We start from the raw sequence: 17179 nt of genomic DNA, 5'->3' as shown, positions 1-17179 counted from the left end.
ATGAGACTGCGCACTAAGACGCCTAACACAGCGCCTGGCACAGCTAGGTGCTTGGACCAGACGTGCGAGTCACCACAAGGCCCCAAGACCGGACGTCCCCAGCAGCCCGGCCCCGCTGCAGGGAGCGGCCCAGGTCCCCAGGGCCTGTCAGGATGGCACTCAGCACGGTCACCCTGCACTCCAGGCACACCTCTCACCCTGGCAGGCCCTTTGAAGGCTTCTTCGTCCCTTCTGACTCAAGCTGCAAACCCCACGGGCGGTGCCTTCCTCCCTCCCAGAGACCCCCAGATGGAAGCCCCTGACTTCAGGGGGGGCAGCAGAGGGCAGGAGGGCATGGCCCACACTTACAAATCAGCTCACACCTGAACACATTAGGACAGTGCTGGGAGAAAAGAGGTGGGCGTGACCAGGGTGACCTCAGGGCCTTTGCCAGCACAGAGATGTCTCCACGGCGGGTGAATTAAAAAAAGGTGCTCCTTCCTTCCAGCCCGTGGCCTGGTGAGGGGAACAGAGGCTGGACTTCAGCCCTAACTCACCCGCTCACTGGGACACCCAGGCCAGGGGACACCACCACCACGACCGCCTGCAGGGGTCCTACACACTTGGGAGGCCGTCAGAGGCTGTGCCTCTTGAGCTGGGGGTGGGAGCATGAACACAAGTCCCGCAGCCAGCCGGGCTGGGGAGGGCGGGCCAGGAGGTGGAGGGAGGGCCTGAGCCACCATCCAGCTCCACCACAACCAGCCATGACCTTGGCACAGCACTCAACGTCCTTCTGCATCAGGCCCTACATCTGCCAAGCAGGGGCTAATAGAGGCTGATCAAATGATGCAGCTGCAGGAGGGGAGGAGACAGGGCATTCCCAGCATGCTACCCTGCTCTCAAGACCAGCCTTGGGGCAAAAGGAGAAAGACTGACAGAGGAAAGGGTCAGGCTGTGGACAGGTGACCAGCAGATGAGCCAGGATGCAGCCCGGGCACAGCCCTCTCCTTCCCCACCTCACAGTCACCCCAGTGCGCATGGCGGAGGCGAGGACATGGACCTGCATTGTGGGGTGGCCACGAGGAGGTGAAGGGTGTCTGCGAGGGCCCAGGACCTGCCTGCAGTCAGCAAGTGATGCCGGTCTTTTTATCCAGAGCCCCAGACAAGCCAGTGGGAAGGGAAGAGAGACAGTGCCAGAGAAAAGAAGGGGAAACAGACAGGGGTGGGGGCGGCGGGCAGAGCAAACCTGAGCTAACCTCCCGCCACAATCCCGAGGGAGGGCCCCAGGCGCACAGCAGGCTCTCTGAGTGACCGCTAATCTCCCACCAAAATCTCGGGTCTGAGACAGAGGAAAGACCCCAGCACCCAGGCCTGTCTAGCCCGAGGTGGAAGTGGCGTTTCTCTGCCATGAGGAGAGTCAGATTCAACAGGGGTGCTGCTGTGACAAGAGAGCCTCTCCTCGGGGATGTACATGACACCATCTCACACCACACACCAAAACAGGTACAGCTAGGAGGAAGAGTCAAATGTAAAGTCTGAGCTGAAAAAGAATGCAAGAAACAAAGGTGCATGTGTATCACAGAGGAGGGAAAGGCTTTTCCAAACAGAAAGCAAAGAAAAAACCAAAAACACTTCAAAAGAAAGACTGTCCAAGCTTATAAAAATGTCCCTTTATGTATGTTAAAAATTACTGTAACAAAAGCAGAAGTAATTGATAAACTGGAAAAACATCTTCTACACATCAGAGAAAACGTTATTGTCTTTTTTTATATGAGAATTTGTACAGTGATAAAAAAAAAAGGAAGCCTCGACAGAAAAAAGTAGAAAAGTAATTATAATTGCTGTATTTTCAGGGAGCTTATCTTATACAAGCCCTGTGCTGAGCGCTTTCAATGAACCATTGCGTTTACACCTCGCGATCCGGAGACACTGCTTCCCAGACGAGCGAACCGAGGCTTCGGTCGCTCCCTGCCGCACAGCACTCCGTGGCGGAGCGGTGGCGCCGAGGCTGGGGGGTCTGCCTACCTCCCAGCCTGCTCTTAACTACACTCGCTCAAGTCAAGAAGAAACAGTGTGAGTGGTCAGGACAGACGATGCACCCAGTATGTGTGTGTTTCACGCACACACACGTAAGATGTACTATTATACCTTATAGTTTTCCCTATCAAACCGCCAAAGATTTCGAAGTGACAAAATTCCGTGATGGGAAGCGGTCAAAAAAACGGCATTCCTCCATGCCTGGTGGGTACGCACACTGAACCACCTTTCTGGAGGCCCCTTTGGAAGCCTTTAACAACAGCCTGTGCAAAGATTCACATTCTGTGTGTCAGACACGCCCCACACCCCAGACCCGGTCTCCACCCTTCCCTGCCCTGCCCTTCACCAGGAGGCTGACCCAGAGAATTCCGCCAACGGACCAAGTCCCTGCTTCCTGACAGGACCCCTGGACAGGCGCAGGGAAGGAGAGCAATGGCGATGCTGGCAGGAGATGGGAGGAGAGGGGGGCCAGGTGTCTACACTCCTGCCTCTTCCCAGTCACCTCATTTTCACATCAGGACCACCTGCTCCCTGCCCCCCTGTCCTCGCAGGCTCCTTCCCCCGATCCCCTTCTTTGTCCCTTCGGGTGCAGGGGACCTGAGCGCCCGTGGCCACCAGCCCTGGACTCCTCTGTGGTTTGCCCATCCTCTGCCCATACTTTGTGAATCCATCGCCATCCGTAAATAAACCCTCCCAGATGATCTTAGTTTGTGCCTTCTGTTTCTGGGTGGGATGCTGGTTGACACATCTTCAGACCTAGCAATTTTACTCTAGAAATTTATCCCAAAGAAACAATCAGAAAAGCACAAAAACATATAAGGGTACGTGTGGCACCATTACAACTGGAAACTAAACGTTCAACAATGGGGAACCGTTTCATACCGAGAAGGACGGTCCAGGTGATGAAATACAACGTAGTCACTGAAACCAGGCTGTAAAAGAACAGCTAGTAGTGGAAATAAATTTAAGAAACATCTTCACTGAGAAAATGATTCCAATTTTGCACATAAAAGTGACTAGAAGGATGTGTCCCGAAGTAGCTATTATCTCACAGTTGTGAGATCACGGGCGGCTTTTATTTTCTTCTTTGTACTGTTTCTGGATTTGCTGTATTTTCTACAATTTCCACATAATTATTTTTGTACTTGTTTTGTAATTGAACATAAATCCAAAATATTACATATTTAAAAAAGAAAAACTAGGGCTAAATTCCGTCCCCCACCCCCGACACTTGAAAAGCACGCCGCACGGCTGCTGTGCGAAGTGGGAAGCCCCACGAGCTTGCGCTGCATCTGGGGTCAGCCCGGCGCGGCTGTGTGAACCCGGACCCCCAGCCTGGTGTGTGACGGAGGGAAGGGCAGCAGACTGCCTCCTGGGGCTCAGAGACCCAAGGAGGGACGTGGATCTGCTGACCCCTGGGAACCTTCAACAGACAGCACAGCACGGAGAAAACACCACCAAAACCCTAGACTGTGGACAGACGCAGGCTTCAGTCAGGACTGAGCACCTCAGCGGTTGTATGACCTCAAACGCTTTCACCTCTCCGAGCCTTGGTTTTCTCATGTATAGAATGGGGTAATATTCCATATCTCACAGGCTATAAGCATTATACTGAATTAGGGGAGCACAGAATACGGCCACTAAACAAAAATCAATAGGACCTCCTGGGCCACTGAGCCCCTCAGAGCCCAGGGACTTGGCTTTGAGGTTCAGGTGGAAGCCCCAGGGGAAAGCGGGTGGGGAGACGGGACGGGATGCGAGCAAGGATGTGGCTGCCGGGCATGGGGCCAGGCCTCCTCACGGCCTGTCGGCGCATGTCTCAGGAGGGGAGCCCTACCTGCCGTGGGTCCCAGGTCCAGACTAGAGTCATTCAGCTCCTCCTCCTCTTCCCAGAAGTACTGTGGCGGCTGCAGGATGCGGGACTCCTCGCTCTCTTCGCTGGGGAAGCCCGAGCCGGGGGCTCCCAGGCCAGCCCCCAGTCCCATGGCCTCGCTGGGCTCCTCGGAGTCCAGTGGCTCCAGGCCGGTGGGCAGCAGGAGGTCCAGCAGGGAGGTAGAGGTGAGGCCCTCGGGGCTGGGCTCATCGGACCCGGCTGCACACATGCCCAGGGATGCCCCTGCAGACACGAAAGCTGATGGTCACAAGAGGCCGGAGTGGAAAGCCTCGCACAGGGTTAAGACACCAATAACGCCTCCAACAACTGAGAATCCAGGGCGAGGGTGGGGGTGCGGGACACTCCCACCCCTGGGGGCTGCAAAAGGAGCTGCACTGCTGAGCCCGCCTTGTGGTGGGGACAAAGGGGAGGCGGGGTGGGGGCGCTGACTGCATCAGCATCCAGGGGCGTCTGTTCACTCAGGAACGTGTCCCAAGTCCCCACCCCCACCGCGCTGTGTTGGGGGCACAGAGGGCAGTGGAGGAGGGGCCCCACTTCCAAGGACCTTGTGTGGACACTGTTCCCCAGGCTCCTATTCCAGCCTGAACATTCTCCAAAACTGTGTTAAGAATGTGATGAGCAATACAGTCTTTAAAAGACTGGGTGAGGTCACAGGTCAAACTCATCCAGGGTCGGTAACAGCAGGTCTGTTTGGAGCCCTGGATCCCTCTCTCCCAGTTCACAAAACAAACAAAAACAGTAAATTAAAGGGCATCGTTTTTCCTGCTCTCTCACTCTTACCCATCAAGAAGAGGAAATAGCCCCGTTTGCCAGTTTCACAACATAATCACTAATTACACAAGTATGACTAACTTGCTATATGTCTTTCAGAAAGTTGCTTAAAACCTCTGGGTCTCAGTCTCCTCAACCAAAAAATGAGTAAGGTGAATGAAATGACCCCCGTATTTTCTTTTCTAAAACTAACATTCAGTAATACAGGTGTTACTGCCCCCTCTAGCCCAGAGCGCACCGTGATGTGGCGTGACAGCAGGTCACGGAAATTCCTAGAGATGTTAATAATAAAAATAAGAGGTGACATTACTGGTGCCATGTGCCGAGTGCTCTGTAAGCACCATCTGAATTTTCTTTACAACCACCTCGCCAAGTAGTGAGCCACAAGCTGGGCCGGGCCAGCACAACGCCCAGTCTCTGAGGAAGACAAGGGTGTCAGATTCAGAAACAAGTCCACCAGGCACCAAGCCTGCAGCCAGAGTGGACGGGGTCTCTGTACGCCACGCACCAGCCGGACAACACAGGACCACGGACACGGCATCCAGTCATGAGGGAAGTGGTCCAGGTTCAGGGAGAGGGGCTTAACCAACAACTAACAAGTGTGCGGAAGAGGACAGGCAGGTCTGGAGAGCAGACATGGGAGGACGAGCCTGGGAGAGCACGCAGTGCCAGGAGACCGCCGTGCGCTCCAGCTCCCCGCGCTGCGTGGCTCCGGGAAGCGTCTGCACCCGGCGCCTTACTGTCCTCTCTGCAGAGCAAGCCGAGAACGCCCGCGGGCCTCACAGGGGCAGGGCCGAGGCAGGTCAGCTCCACACCGCGGGTACAAACCACGCTACAAAGAGCAGGCTGTAGTCTACAAATATGTCATTATCCTTTATAAAGAACAGAGAACCAGACGTTCTTGGCCAGAAAAAGAGAACGTTCAAGAGCAACAATGGTCAGGATCTTCAAATACATTAAAACTAAAGGCTGATGTGAACAGTAATGATCAGAGCTGTCCACGTGACTTTGAGGGAAGAGCTAGGACTGCTGGGGAGAGACACGAACAGCATCAGGGCCTTTAAGCAGAAGCCGGTCAGGCCTACAGTCCACCCCCCCCCGCCCCCTGCCCGACCCGCTCCTGCTTCCAGCCTCAGCTCTGAGAACCGCCCCGGCCACTAGTCCAGGATGGGCGCCCTCCCAACACCACAGCCTTCTGGACAAATCACTGAGCCATAACAGATCATCCTACAGCCTCGCACAGAACAGTGGGCACGTGGTTGGTGTGTCCCGACCCTTGTCATTCTGGTGCCTCGGCAGTCTCTGAAACATAACAGGAGCTCAGTAGGTGTTTGGATAAATGAATGAATAAATTAATAAATACCCTTCCGTTTTACAGATGAAATAACTGAGGCCTCATGAAATTAAGGCCAAATAACTAGCTAAGAGAAGCACTATGATTAGCTGGTGTCTCCCCACAAGAAGGTCTTGCAGATGCTCCATGAAGAAAGACTGGAAAGCTACCCTTTACGTCCCCTTCTTCTAAAGGACATGTAAGGAAAGACTATCCAAGGCAGCAGATACCTCATGGGGTTTAAGGAGCAAGGAAAGGGGCCAGCGCTGAAGACTAAAGGACATCCGTCCCCTCTAGCCTGCACTCGGGGTCCCCACAGAACACCCAAATCGTACAGCGGCCCCGGCTGTGGGAGTCTCTCCTCCTCCTGCAGAAGACCTCCAGTCAGTAAAGCGGCTCCCTGTGTTTTCACCAAGAATCCCCTTCGTTTGTATTTTCGCACGGACCCTGTGTTTGGAAACACTTCATCTATCAACTGGACTCACGGGAGAGTTATTTTCTAACTTTTTAAAAGCTAATCAGAATCACGTAACAGTGCCCATCAGATACGATGGCAGTGAGATTGACTCTGGTTGCAGGCAGGTGCAGCGTCCCGCTGGAGGTCGCGCCTGCATTAGGCTTGCTCTGCTCAGAAGAATATGGTCGCCCCCGAGCTCCTATTCTGTGCCACCTACTGGGCCAGGCCCTCTGTGGACACACAAAGATGAACACAAGACAGCCTCAGCCCTTGGGGAAATTACTGCTGCTTGGAAAATGAAGTGCAAGTTTTATACAAGTCACCAGCTGATGTAACAGCTCTCCTTTGCAGAATGGAATCCCCAGTGTTGGGGGAAACAAATACTACGAACAAATGAACTGGAAAAATTCATGCAGTCCAGGAATAAAGTCAACTGATGAGTTCTTGGAACTTTACCCTCCACAAAACCACCAGAGGCTCAAAACCTGAGAGCTCTTTCAGAGCTGAACTGAGGTGTGGAGGCAGGGAGTCACTGCCATCGCTGCCTTGGTCAGGCTGTCCAGGACAGCCCACGAGGAAACCGCCTGCTCCTGTGAGAAGAGCCAGGCCAGCAGGCCTGCTGGTTCCCTGCCTCTGGGGAGGAAAGGCTTCCTAGTGGGTGACGCTCCCTGTGCAGAGGACTGCGGACTGATGCCTCCACTAGGTCTGCTCCCTCCCACCCCCACGACTTAGAAGATGGGGGGTCTCGCCTCAGCCTGTCTCCTCCACCTGCCACCTGTGGAGAAGTCACAGTCCCTCCTTGTCCATCTTTCCTAACAGTCTGATAGGAATTAGCAGATTCTGATAATCTTGCTGAAAAGCTGGGTGTGAAAAAGGAAACCTGGTTTTTCTCTCCTTCTGCAGTAAACACTGCCATTTTCTTGAAGTTATTTTTCCTGATGACGATGATTTTTTCTTTACATAGACCTTGGTATTTTCAAGTTTCGGCAGTGGGTAATTATTTAGGTAATCACGCGAGGTTACTTATTTTCAAAGGTGCCCACCAAACTAGTAGCTGAGACCTAACATTCTGTGTATAATTACTTTTGCCCTTAATAATTAATCTTCCTTAATTGAGACACCATCTGATTTTAAATTTCAGAATTACACTCTGAGTTTTTTCATCTAGCACCTATAATTTCCTGTTAGTTCGTCATTCCCAACAGAGGAGAAAAAGAAGGCATATGAAAAGGAATCAGGGATCAGCCTCAAAGAACTGAAAATCTGACCCACACAAACTCAGATAAAGAGGTGAACAAAGCAGGTTTATATCTGAGGGGATGAAGAAAGGTCTCTGTAATGCCCAAGGGTCCCCTCCCCTGCGATCTGCTCCTGACCCCAACATCCTTCTCTGATGTCCACCGTATCTCACCCTCCCTTCACCGAACCAGCAGCTCTGAAGTCCAGAGCGCCTGAAGCCCTGGACAGACACCCATTCAGGAGCTGCCCTGAGCACCTGGCTCGGCCCACCCTGCCGTGTCGCTCAACAGAATGGTCTCGCACTGCCACCACACCACACTCGTGTGTGTCTGAGAAATGGTGAAGCGTCCCTGCAGGGTGTCCGCACCACATATGGCTGGACACGTCACCCAAGCACAGGGGCCATAATGGGCATTGTGGGGAGAGTGCATGGGAGGGAGGAGGCGGGAGGAGTAGCCGGAGTGATGCTGCCCACAGTAATCCCGGACAGCCAGGTGAGGGTCAGTGGTAACAGTTGGGCATGGGTCCTGACACACCCTGCTGGCCAGTTCTTGGGTGGCTGTCACACAAAGAAATAGCAGAGGAAGTCGCCTTCTTCCAGAGAGGACTTAAGGCACGCAAGAACAGAGGTGAGGGTGTCCGTCTGAGTCAAACTGACGCCATTCCCTGTGCACACCACTCGGTCCTGACCCATCCCTGGACTGACAGCGGAGGACAGTCCCCTGGCAGAGCTGAGTGCGGGACAAGCTCAGGGTGAGGGACCCAGGGAAGGACCACCATCCAGCAGAGCCTGCCCCCCCCACCCAGGCGGACACCTCCACTCACACATGGGTGACAGGCCCGCGCCTCTGCAGGCTGACCGCACAGGAACTGCCCCAGGCCGAGTCCCGCGCACACGGCCACCCGCACACGCGTGCACACACACGCACACAGGTGCACACAGGCTGGCGCACACGCCCTCAAGCGCCCCGCCCCCGAATCTCGACCCGCCCCGCTAGGGCTCGCCCGGCCGCCAGGCCACGTCCTCGTGCGGCCCGCGCTGCACGGCTGCTCCGTCCGCAGGAGCCGCACGCCTGGGCTCCTCGCGCGCTCCCACCTGCCGTCGCCTCCGCACACCTGCGTGCGGGCCCGCGCCCCCCGCCCCCCGCGTCTGTCACCGCTCACGTCCCCGCACCGCCCTTTGTCGCCAGGACACGCACCCCGACACGCCCGCCCGGCCCCGGTGCACGCGGACCCCGCCCGCCCCGCGTGTCCGCGCCCTGCGCCCCGGCCCCGCGCCCTCGGCAGCGCCCGGAGCGCGTGCGACCGCCCGCCCCGCCCCCGACCCGCAGCGCCCGCCGCCGCCGCGCGGCCCTTTGTTGGCGCGGAGCTGTCCAGCGCGCGCCCGCCCGCCGCCGCCCGCTCACCCCCGGCCAGCAGCAGCAGCAGCAGCGGCAGCAGCAGCGGCGGCAGCAGCGGCGGCCGCGCGGCCCTCAGCAGCCGGCCCATGGTGCAGCGTCGCCCCTCCGCAGCCACCCGGGCGTCAGGGCCGCGCGGGCGTGGGGAGGGGCGGCGGCGCGCGCACGCCCATTGGCCCGCGCGGCCGTCACTCGCCCGGCCCCGCCCGGCCGCGTGCCGCGGGCGGGTCCCCGCCCCTCCGCCCACCGGCCAACCAGCACCGTGGAGGCCGGGGGCGGGGCCGCGCCTCCCGGCGCCTCGCGCCTCGCACCTCAGACCTCGCGCCCGGACCGCGGGGGGCGGGGCGTGGAGTCCTCGCGAGGCTGCACGGGGCCGCCCCGTGTCCCCGCGCCCGCGCCTCCGCGCCTCGTCCCCGCGCGGCTCCTCAGCTTGTTCATCCCCTTCGCCCGCTCCGCCCGCGTGGTGCTCACAGCTGACTTAAATACCAGGAATCCACGGCCCAAAGCGCAGGCCTCGGAGTAACTCGGGTGTTAGACTGACTCGCAATGTAAACGTTAGTTTACCTGGAAGTGAAGGTCGGTGTGAGAACCGAGTGCGTCCCAGGGGGCCCCTGACAGCCCCAAGCCCGCGTGTTAGGAGAAAGCGAGCACCGGAAGCACGGGAATCACGCACTCAGGTCAAGAGGCTTGCACACGGGCGCGCACTCGCGAGAATCGCAAATTCCTACTGCGGAAATAAGAGAAACCCAGTAGCACCGATTGCTAAAAAACCTGAAAAAGATGAATAAAGCAGCCAAACCTTTAGCATCAAGAAAAGAAGACACAGGTCAATACCATTAGTAAGGGAAAAGGGAACAAAACTGCAAGTAAGATTTTAAAATTATGAGCAAAACTACAATTTAAAATCTAGTTGGATACTTTTAAGGAAAACACAGTTACTGGAGTTGACTCAAGTAGAAAAGCAAACAATGAGGGAAAAATAAAAAGATAGTAAAAATCTACTCTTAAAAAAGACTTGAGTCCCCTTTGGAGTGAGCGTATTCTGTCAAACCTTGAATAAATAAATTCTTCCAAAGCAAAGTCAGAAAGCTTCCCAATTCACTTTATGAAGTTAGTATAACCCTGGTACCAAAACAACAAAGAATACTACAAATAGAAAAAACCCTGAGCCAATTTACCGAACACAGATGCAATTTTCATAAAGAAATATGAGCAAGTTGAGTTAATAAATCATGATTAAGTAGGGCTTACCCTAGGGTAATAGAAAAAGCCACTCACCCAGTTCTCTGCATTGGGTGAGAGGGTTCTCTTTTTTTTTTAATCTCAGGAGATGCCCCCCCCCCAAAAAGGCATGCAATGAAACTTAGCCTCTAATTACGATAAAAAGGGGCAAACAAAAACTTTAGAAGCAAAGAAATAGAAGGGAAGGAAATGTCCTTAATTCAATAAACAGTATCTCCCAATCATCATACTTAAAGAAGAAACATTAGAAGCATTCCCATTTAAGTAAAGAACAAAGGAAGGACAATCATCACCACCACAAATAGTAAGAGACAATGCAATAAGGCATGATAAAGGAAATGGGAGAAAAATCTGGGAGAAAAATTTGGTAAAACTAATTATTTGCAAGCGTACCTAAAACATTCAAGATAATCAACTGACAGACTAATTGAAAACTAGTAAGATTGCAACAAGACTTCTGGATACAAGATAGCATACAGAAATCAATACCCTTTTTGTGTATCATCAATAACCTGCTAGAAAATATATTAAGAAAAAAGATCCCGTTCACAACAACTACTGAAAGCCAGGAATAAGCCAAACAGATGAAACCTAAATGAAGAAAATGCTGAAGTTTCAAATAACAACAGAACAAGGGAGGAAATGTGTCTTGTCACTGGATGGGAAGAGTCAGTATGGTAAAAATGTCAGTTCTTCCCAGAGTAATGAACAAATTCAATACAATGCCAACAAAAACCCTAGTAGAATGTCTTGTGGAATTTGACAAGCTGATTTAAAATTTCATCTTAAAGATGAAATATTCAATAGCCAAGGAAATTTTGATCAAAACACATACAGAAATTAAAATAGTGTGGTATTAAATCTGGAACAGATGTATAAACAATGAAACAGGTCACAAACAGACCCCTGTACCAAGAAAATGTATTATAAAGGAAGCTTTTCAAAAAAGTGGAGAATATTCACTCAATAAACAGTGTTGTGTCAGTTATATTTGAAAATATAAAGTTAGATCCGTATTTCACACAGCACATACCGGTTAGACTGAGATGCCAGATCTAACCATTTAAAGCCACTTTACATAGTGGGCAGTAACATAGGCCATATACTGACCAAGCATGAGGGGCGCGAAGGAAGTGACTGAGACACACAACTGCACAAACGTGACACCAAACAGTAACAGGAAAACCCCGATGCTTCATGAACCTCCCAAAATCAAAGGAGCAAGCAACACGCCCCAACTCATTATATGAGGCCAGTGTTACCCTGACACCAAAACCAGACACAGATATTACAAGGAAAAAAATTACAGACCAGTATCTCTAATGAATATAGATTTTAAAAAATGCTCTACAAAAGTATCAGCAAACCAAATCCAGCAACATATAAAAAGAATTTTACACCATAGCCAAGTGAGATTTATCCAGGAATGCAAAGTTAACATCTGAAAATCAATTAATATAATACACCATATTAATATAAGGCCAAACCCCGTATTATCATCTCAGTATATCCAGAAAAAGCATCTGACACAATTCAATGCCCTTTCATGATAAAAACACTCTAAAAACTAGGAATAGGAGGGACCCTTCCTCAGCCCAATAACGGGCATCTACAAAAACCCTACTGCTAACATCATGCTCGATTTGAGGTGAAAGACCGAAAACCTTCCCCCAAGGTCAGGGACAAGTAAGGATGTCCACTCTTGCCACTTCTATTCAATACTGGATGCAGGTACTAGCCAGATAAGCAGGCAAGAAAATGAACTAAAGGTCATCCAGAGTGGAAAGGAAAAAGTAAACCATCCCCATTCACAGATGACATAACCTTGTACATAGAATACCCTAAGTTTTCATCCACTAACAAACTATGAGAACTGATAAATAAGTCCCGCAAGGTAGCAGGACATAAGGTCAATGTATACAAAGCAAATGCGTTTCTATACATTGTGTGGCAAGCAGAATCATGGCCGCCCAGAGATGCTCCTGATCTCCAAAACCTGAGAATACATGACCTCAGATGGAGCAAGGGGCTACGCAGGTGTGATTACGCTAGGGCCATGTGCCGGGAGGTGGTCCTGCTTGTCCAAGATAGCCCAAGGTATTCACAAGGGTTCTTAGAGCTGAAAGAGGGAGAAGGCACAACGAGGGAAGCAAAGCTCAGAGAGACGTGATTTCTGGCGTTGAAAGTGGAGAAAGGGGCCCTGAGCCAAGGAACACAGGTGCCTCTAGAAGCCGGAAAGGGCGATTAGGTGAATTTTCACCTAGAACCCTGCTGACATTCTGATTTTAGCTCAGTGAGACCCATTTCAGACTTCTGACCTTGAAAACTGTAAGGTAATAAATGTGTTATGTTAAGCCACTGAGTTTGTAGTACTTTGCTATAGCAAAAATAGGAAACATACAAGTTGCAATGATTTAAGAAAATTTCATTTGCAATACCATCAACAGCATACAATACATAGGAATAAATCTGATAAAATAAAGAATTTACTCTGAAAACTACAAACATTGTTAAAAGACATTAAAGAAAACCTACATGAGTGAATGGACATTCCATTTTCATGGATCAGAAGACTTAAAATTGTTAAAATAGTAACCCCCAAACTGATCTACAGATTCAGTGCAATCCTCATCAAAATTCCTGCTGGCTTCTTTGCAGAAACTGATAAGCTGATTCCAGAATTCACATGGACATTCAAGGGGGTCCACTGAATAGGTGAAATCACCTTGACAAAGAAAAACAAAGTTGGCACCAGCACAGAGATAAACATATCCTTGGTAAAACTGAGAGTTCAAAACTAAACTCTTCTATTTATGGTCATATGATTGTCAGATGCCAAGGCAATTCAATGAAGAAAGAACAGCCTCTTCAACAAATGGTTCTGGGACAACTGGATGTCCACATGTAGGAGAAAGAAGTTAGACCTCCTACCTCACACCGTATACAAAATTAACTCCAAATGGATCAGAGACCTACATGTAAGAGATAAAACTATAAAACTACTAGAAGGAAACATAAGAGTGTATCTTCATGACCTTGAATTAGGCAGTGGTTTCTGAGATAATACCAAAAGCACAAGCTGTAGAAGATTTACAAATTGGAGATCAAAAAAATGAAGAATTTTTGTGCTTCAAAAGACATCATTAAGGAAGTGAAGACAAACCACAAAATGGGGAAAAATATTTGGAAATCATAAATCTGATAAAGGACTTATGTCTAGAATATATAAAGACCTCATAACTCAATAAAAAGGCTTAACATGGGCAAAAGCCTAAACAGACATTTCTGCAAAAAAGATACACAAATGGCCAACAAGCACATGAAAAGACATTTCGCCTCATTAGCCATCAGGGAAATGCAAATCAAAATCAGGAAGAGAAACCACTTCACAGGCACTCTCAAGATGGTTAAAATCAAAAAGGCATTTTCTACAGGATGTAGTCAGAACCCTCAGGCACTGGTGATGGGAATGCAGGATGGTGCAGCTGCTTTGGGAGACAGCCTGGTGGTTCCTCCACAGGTTCGACGCAGTCACCACGCGACCCAGTGTCCCACTCCGAGGTCACAGCCAAGAGAGCAGAAAACACGTGTCCACGTAAAAACCTGTTACAGGAACATTCAGAGCAGCATTCTTCACAATAGTCAAAAGCTGGAAAGAGCCTAAAGGCTCATCAACTGATGAGTGGATAAGATGTCACACATCCATAAAATGGAACGTTACTCAGTGATTAAAACAAAGTACTGCCATATGCTACAACGTGAATGAACCCTGAAAAGCATTGTGCTAAGTGAAGGAGGCCCCTCACAAAACACCATATATCGTATGACTCCATGTATATGAAATGTCCAGAACAGGCAAACCTCTGGAGGCAGAAGCACATCTGCGGTTGCCAGGGATGGGGCAGGGCTGGGGCAGGAGAGGGAAGGGCGGCCATGTTAATGGGCATGGGTTTGGGGGGAGGTGATAACTATGTCCTAAAATTGATTGTGATGACGGCTGCACAACTCTGAATGTGCTAAAACCATTGAATTGCACATTTTAAATCATATGCTATTTAACTGAACCCAATAAACCCATTATTTACAGTAACACAAGGTCCCCGAGCACGTTCTCTGTTGTCTTTAACATGCACACATGTAAACAGTAAGTAGTAGCAGTGAACTTACACATTCCACCTGTGTGATACCACGTCTTCTGGCACCTTATTTTCCACTCACAATCATCTTTCAGATTACTCCACTAATGAACTCATACTGAATGGAGAAGAACTTTAATTGCTCAATCCTAAAATTCACTGAGGGAAAAGCCTTCCCGGGAGTCTGTGTACTTTGCCAGCTGTCCCATCTCACTGCTCCCCTTCAGAACCAGACTTCTCAAGTTTTCACACAGACAACTTCTACCTCCTTACTCCAAGTTCTACTCACCCGGCGTTGAAAACGCTCACCAAGGTCACCATCAACCTCCATGTTACCACAAACACCACATTTCAACTTAAGACACACATTTAAAATGGCATCTCTGAACTGGGATGTTTTACAGCTGATGGCATCTAGTCATTCTAAACGTCAGCATTTCTGTCTCAGCAGCACCTAAAATAACAGCTTCTTACAACAGATGGCATCTTACATTTGGTGAAACATGACACGGCAGACAGGTTTGTCACCACACCTGAGCCTTCAGCTACCTTGGCCCCAAGTGACCTTGACCTTCCAGACAGCTTTCCTTCTCCTGGCTCCCAGGAACATCCTCCCCTAGTTTTTCACCCAGCATGTGCCCACCCCTAAGTACCCTCTGCTGGTTGAACGATGGGTGTTCACGCTTCCTGCGGTGACCACTGCTTTCTGCGCTCTGCGGGCGATTACCCCAGCCCCCCGGGGCTGCTGTCGGACGATCACGGCTCGTGCCCAGAACTCTACTCTGAAGTCCTGACTCGTCCTGCCTGCAGAGTCCCCATTTCTACCTGGGTGTGCGTCTGCCCACCAGGCACTTCCTGGCAACAAGTCTAAGATGAAGCTCCGGCTTCTCCTCTAACCTCAACCTGGATCTCCAGCCAGAGCCTGGTTATCACCCCTGGTTTCTTCTCGGCTCCCACCACTTCCTACTCAGCGTGAGATTCACAAGACAAAGTATGTTCACTGCCCCCATCCCCCCGGTCCAGACCACTGCCGTCTCGAGGCTACACCCGGCCCCCCACTCAGTACAATTCCCTGTGGCCAGACAGGGTCTCCCTGTAAAACAGGCGGGACCGTGTGAGTCTCCTGCAGTCTGACTCAAGGCCTCATGAGGTCCACGTGACACTGTTGGAATGAGAAATACATATTTTGGTCCATCCCCAAAGCACCCCAGCAACCGCCTGGCAGGAGCTCCTAACCCTTGTCATTTCCTACGTGGTAAAAGCCATTTGATAGAAGCACTTTTGTTGTCATATTGGGGTTTCACCTCGGTTCCAGGAACAGCTCTGCAGGAATACAGGTGAAGAGTGTCTTTTGTTATTCGTAACAAGCCCCTTTCAACCACTCCGGAGTTTATGTTAAAGAGGTGAATTCTGGGAACCCCTAAGGATGGGGCCTGGTTGCCAGGGGAACAAACCATATGATTAGAGGGTCAGAACCCCTGCCCCTGACCTTGGGAGAGGCAGGGCTAACCTAATCATCGACCACCAGTGATCTGATCATCGCACCTGCACATGGAGCCCCAGTAAGGGCTCTGAGAGTTCCCAGGCCAGGGGACACCACACCCTCCCAAGCTCCGGGGCAGCAGCTCCTGTGCCTGGACTCTTCATTTGTATCCTGTGATACAGCCTTTAATGTAAGTCAACCTGCCCTGGGTTCTCTGAGCCACTACAGCAAGTTACCGAAGTTGAGGGGGGTTGTGGGAGCCTCTGGTTTGCAGCCAAGTTGGACAGAAGTGCAGGTGACCTGGGGACCCACTAGGACTGTGTCTGGGCCCCTCCCCGGGGGTCTGCTGACTCCTGGAAGTTTGTGTTGGAGCTGAGTTCATTGTAGGACACCCAGTCTCTGATCACAGACGGGAGAATCGGCTGGTGTGGAAAACGCACACAGCTGCTGGCAGGCGTGCGGTGCAGAGGACGCTTTCCTCTGGGCCTCGAGCCTAGACTGGCAGTTCCCACCTCCTCTCCCACCATGGAGCCCACCTTGAGAGGGTCACGTCCTGTCACCCCTCCTCGACTCTAGCCCACAGCCTTCCTCCAGCTCCTCACCTCAACTGGAGTCCACCCACCGTGCTGGGTGGGAACCGTCTGGTTTGTCCAGGGTGATCCTCAGGGCCGTCCAGCTGCTCGCCAGGCTCTCCAGGAGGCTGTGTGGGAGGAGTGAGGGCGTGAGAGAGTTTCATCGGACACCTGCAAGGCTTTCATTGCAGTGCTCATCTTGGAAGGTCCCAGAAGGGAAAACCTGGACAAGGCGGGAGATCCAACACAAGGAGACACTTCTGCTCCATCTCAGGTAAGAAACAGGAAGACCTGTGGGTGTGCCCCACCACCAGGGCAACGGGCCGGGGGGAACCTCCAGGGAGTGGCCAGTGGTAGCGCTGGGGGTGAGCAGGGCTGCTCCCTCCGAGGGGCCATTACCTCCAGCCCCTCCAGGTATAAAGTCCGACCCAAGCTTCCCGGACTCCAGAGACCACACAGGCAGCAACTGACAACTGAACCCCCGAACATCCACACCCACAACAGCTCTTCTGACCTGGTCTATGTCTACGGAAAACCAGATGGAAGAGCCTTTAAGAGGAGCCCTGAAAAAACCCGAGTTGTGATATTAAAACTGAACAGAGGGAGGAGGTGTAGCTCAGAGGTAGCGCGCTTGCTTAG

General features: G+C 51.5%; 1 protein-coding gene across 3 annotated transcripts in view; it reads right to left on the bottom strand.

Moving 5' to 3' along the window:
* The window catches only part of PODXL2 (podocalyxin like 2), a 36981-nt gene extending 19885 nt beyond the window's left edge, over positions 1-17096 (bottom strand). Inside the window, exons 1-3 of one of the 3 annotated variants that reach the window (XM_064496157.1) lie at positions 16940-17096; positions 16571-16668; positions 3854-4132 (exon numbers count right to left, since the gene is read on the bottom strand). In XM_064496157.1, coding sequence (XP_064352227.1) covers positions 3854-4118 — 265 coding nt within the window. In that variant the 5' untranslated portion in view covers positions 4119-4132; positions 16571-16668; positions 16940-17096. Of the gene's footprint in view, positions 1-3853; positions 4133-9116; positions 9225-16570 lie in introns of those variants that run through there. The other 2 variants (XM_064496156.1, XM_064496155.1) reach the window with 2 other exon arrangements.
* Positions 17097-17179: the final 83 nt, after the last annotated feature.

This window comes from Camelus dromedarius, chromosome 17 (genome assembly GCF_036321535.1).
Source record: "Camelus dromedarius isolate mCamDro1 chromosome 17, mCamDro1.pat, whole genome shotgun sequence".
Taxonomy (NCBI): domain Eukaryota; kingdom Metazoa; phylum Chordata; class Mammalia; order Artiodactyla; family Camelidae; genus Camelus; species Camelus dromedarius.
Note: the sequence above shows the minus strand (reverse complement) of the source record. Positions and strands in the feature narration are given on the sequence as shown.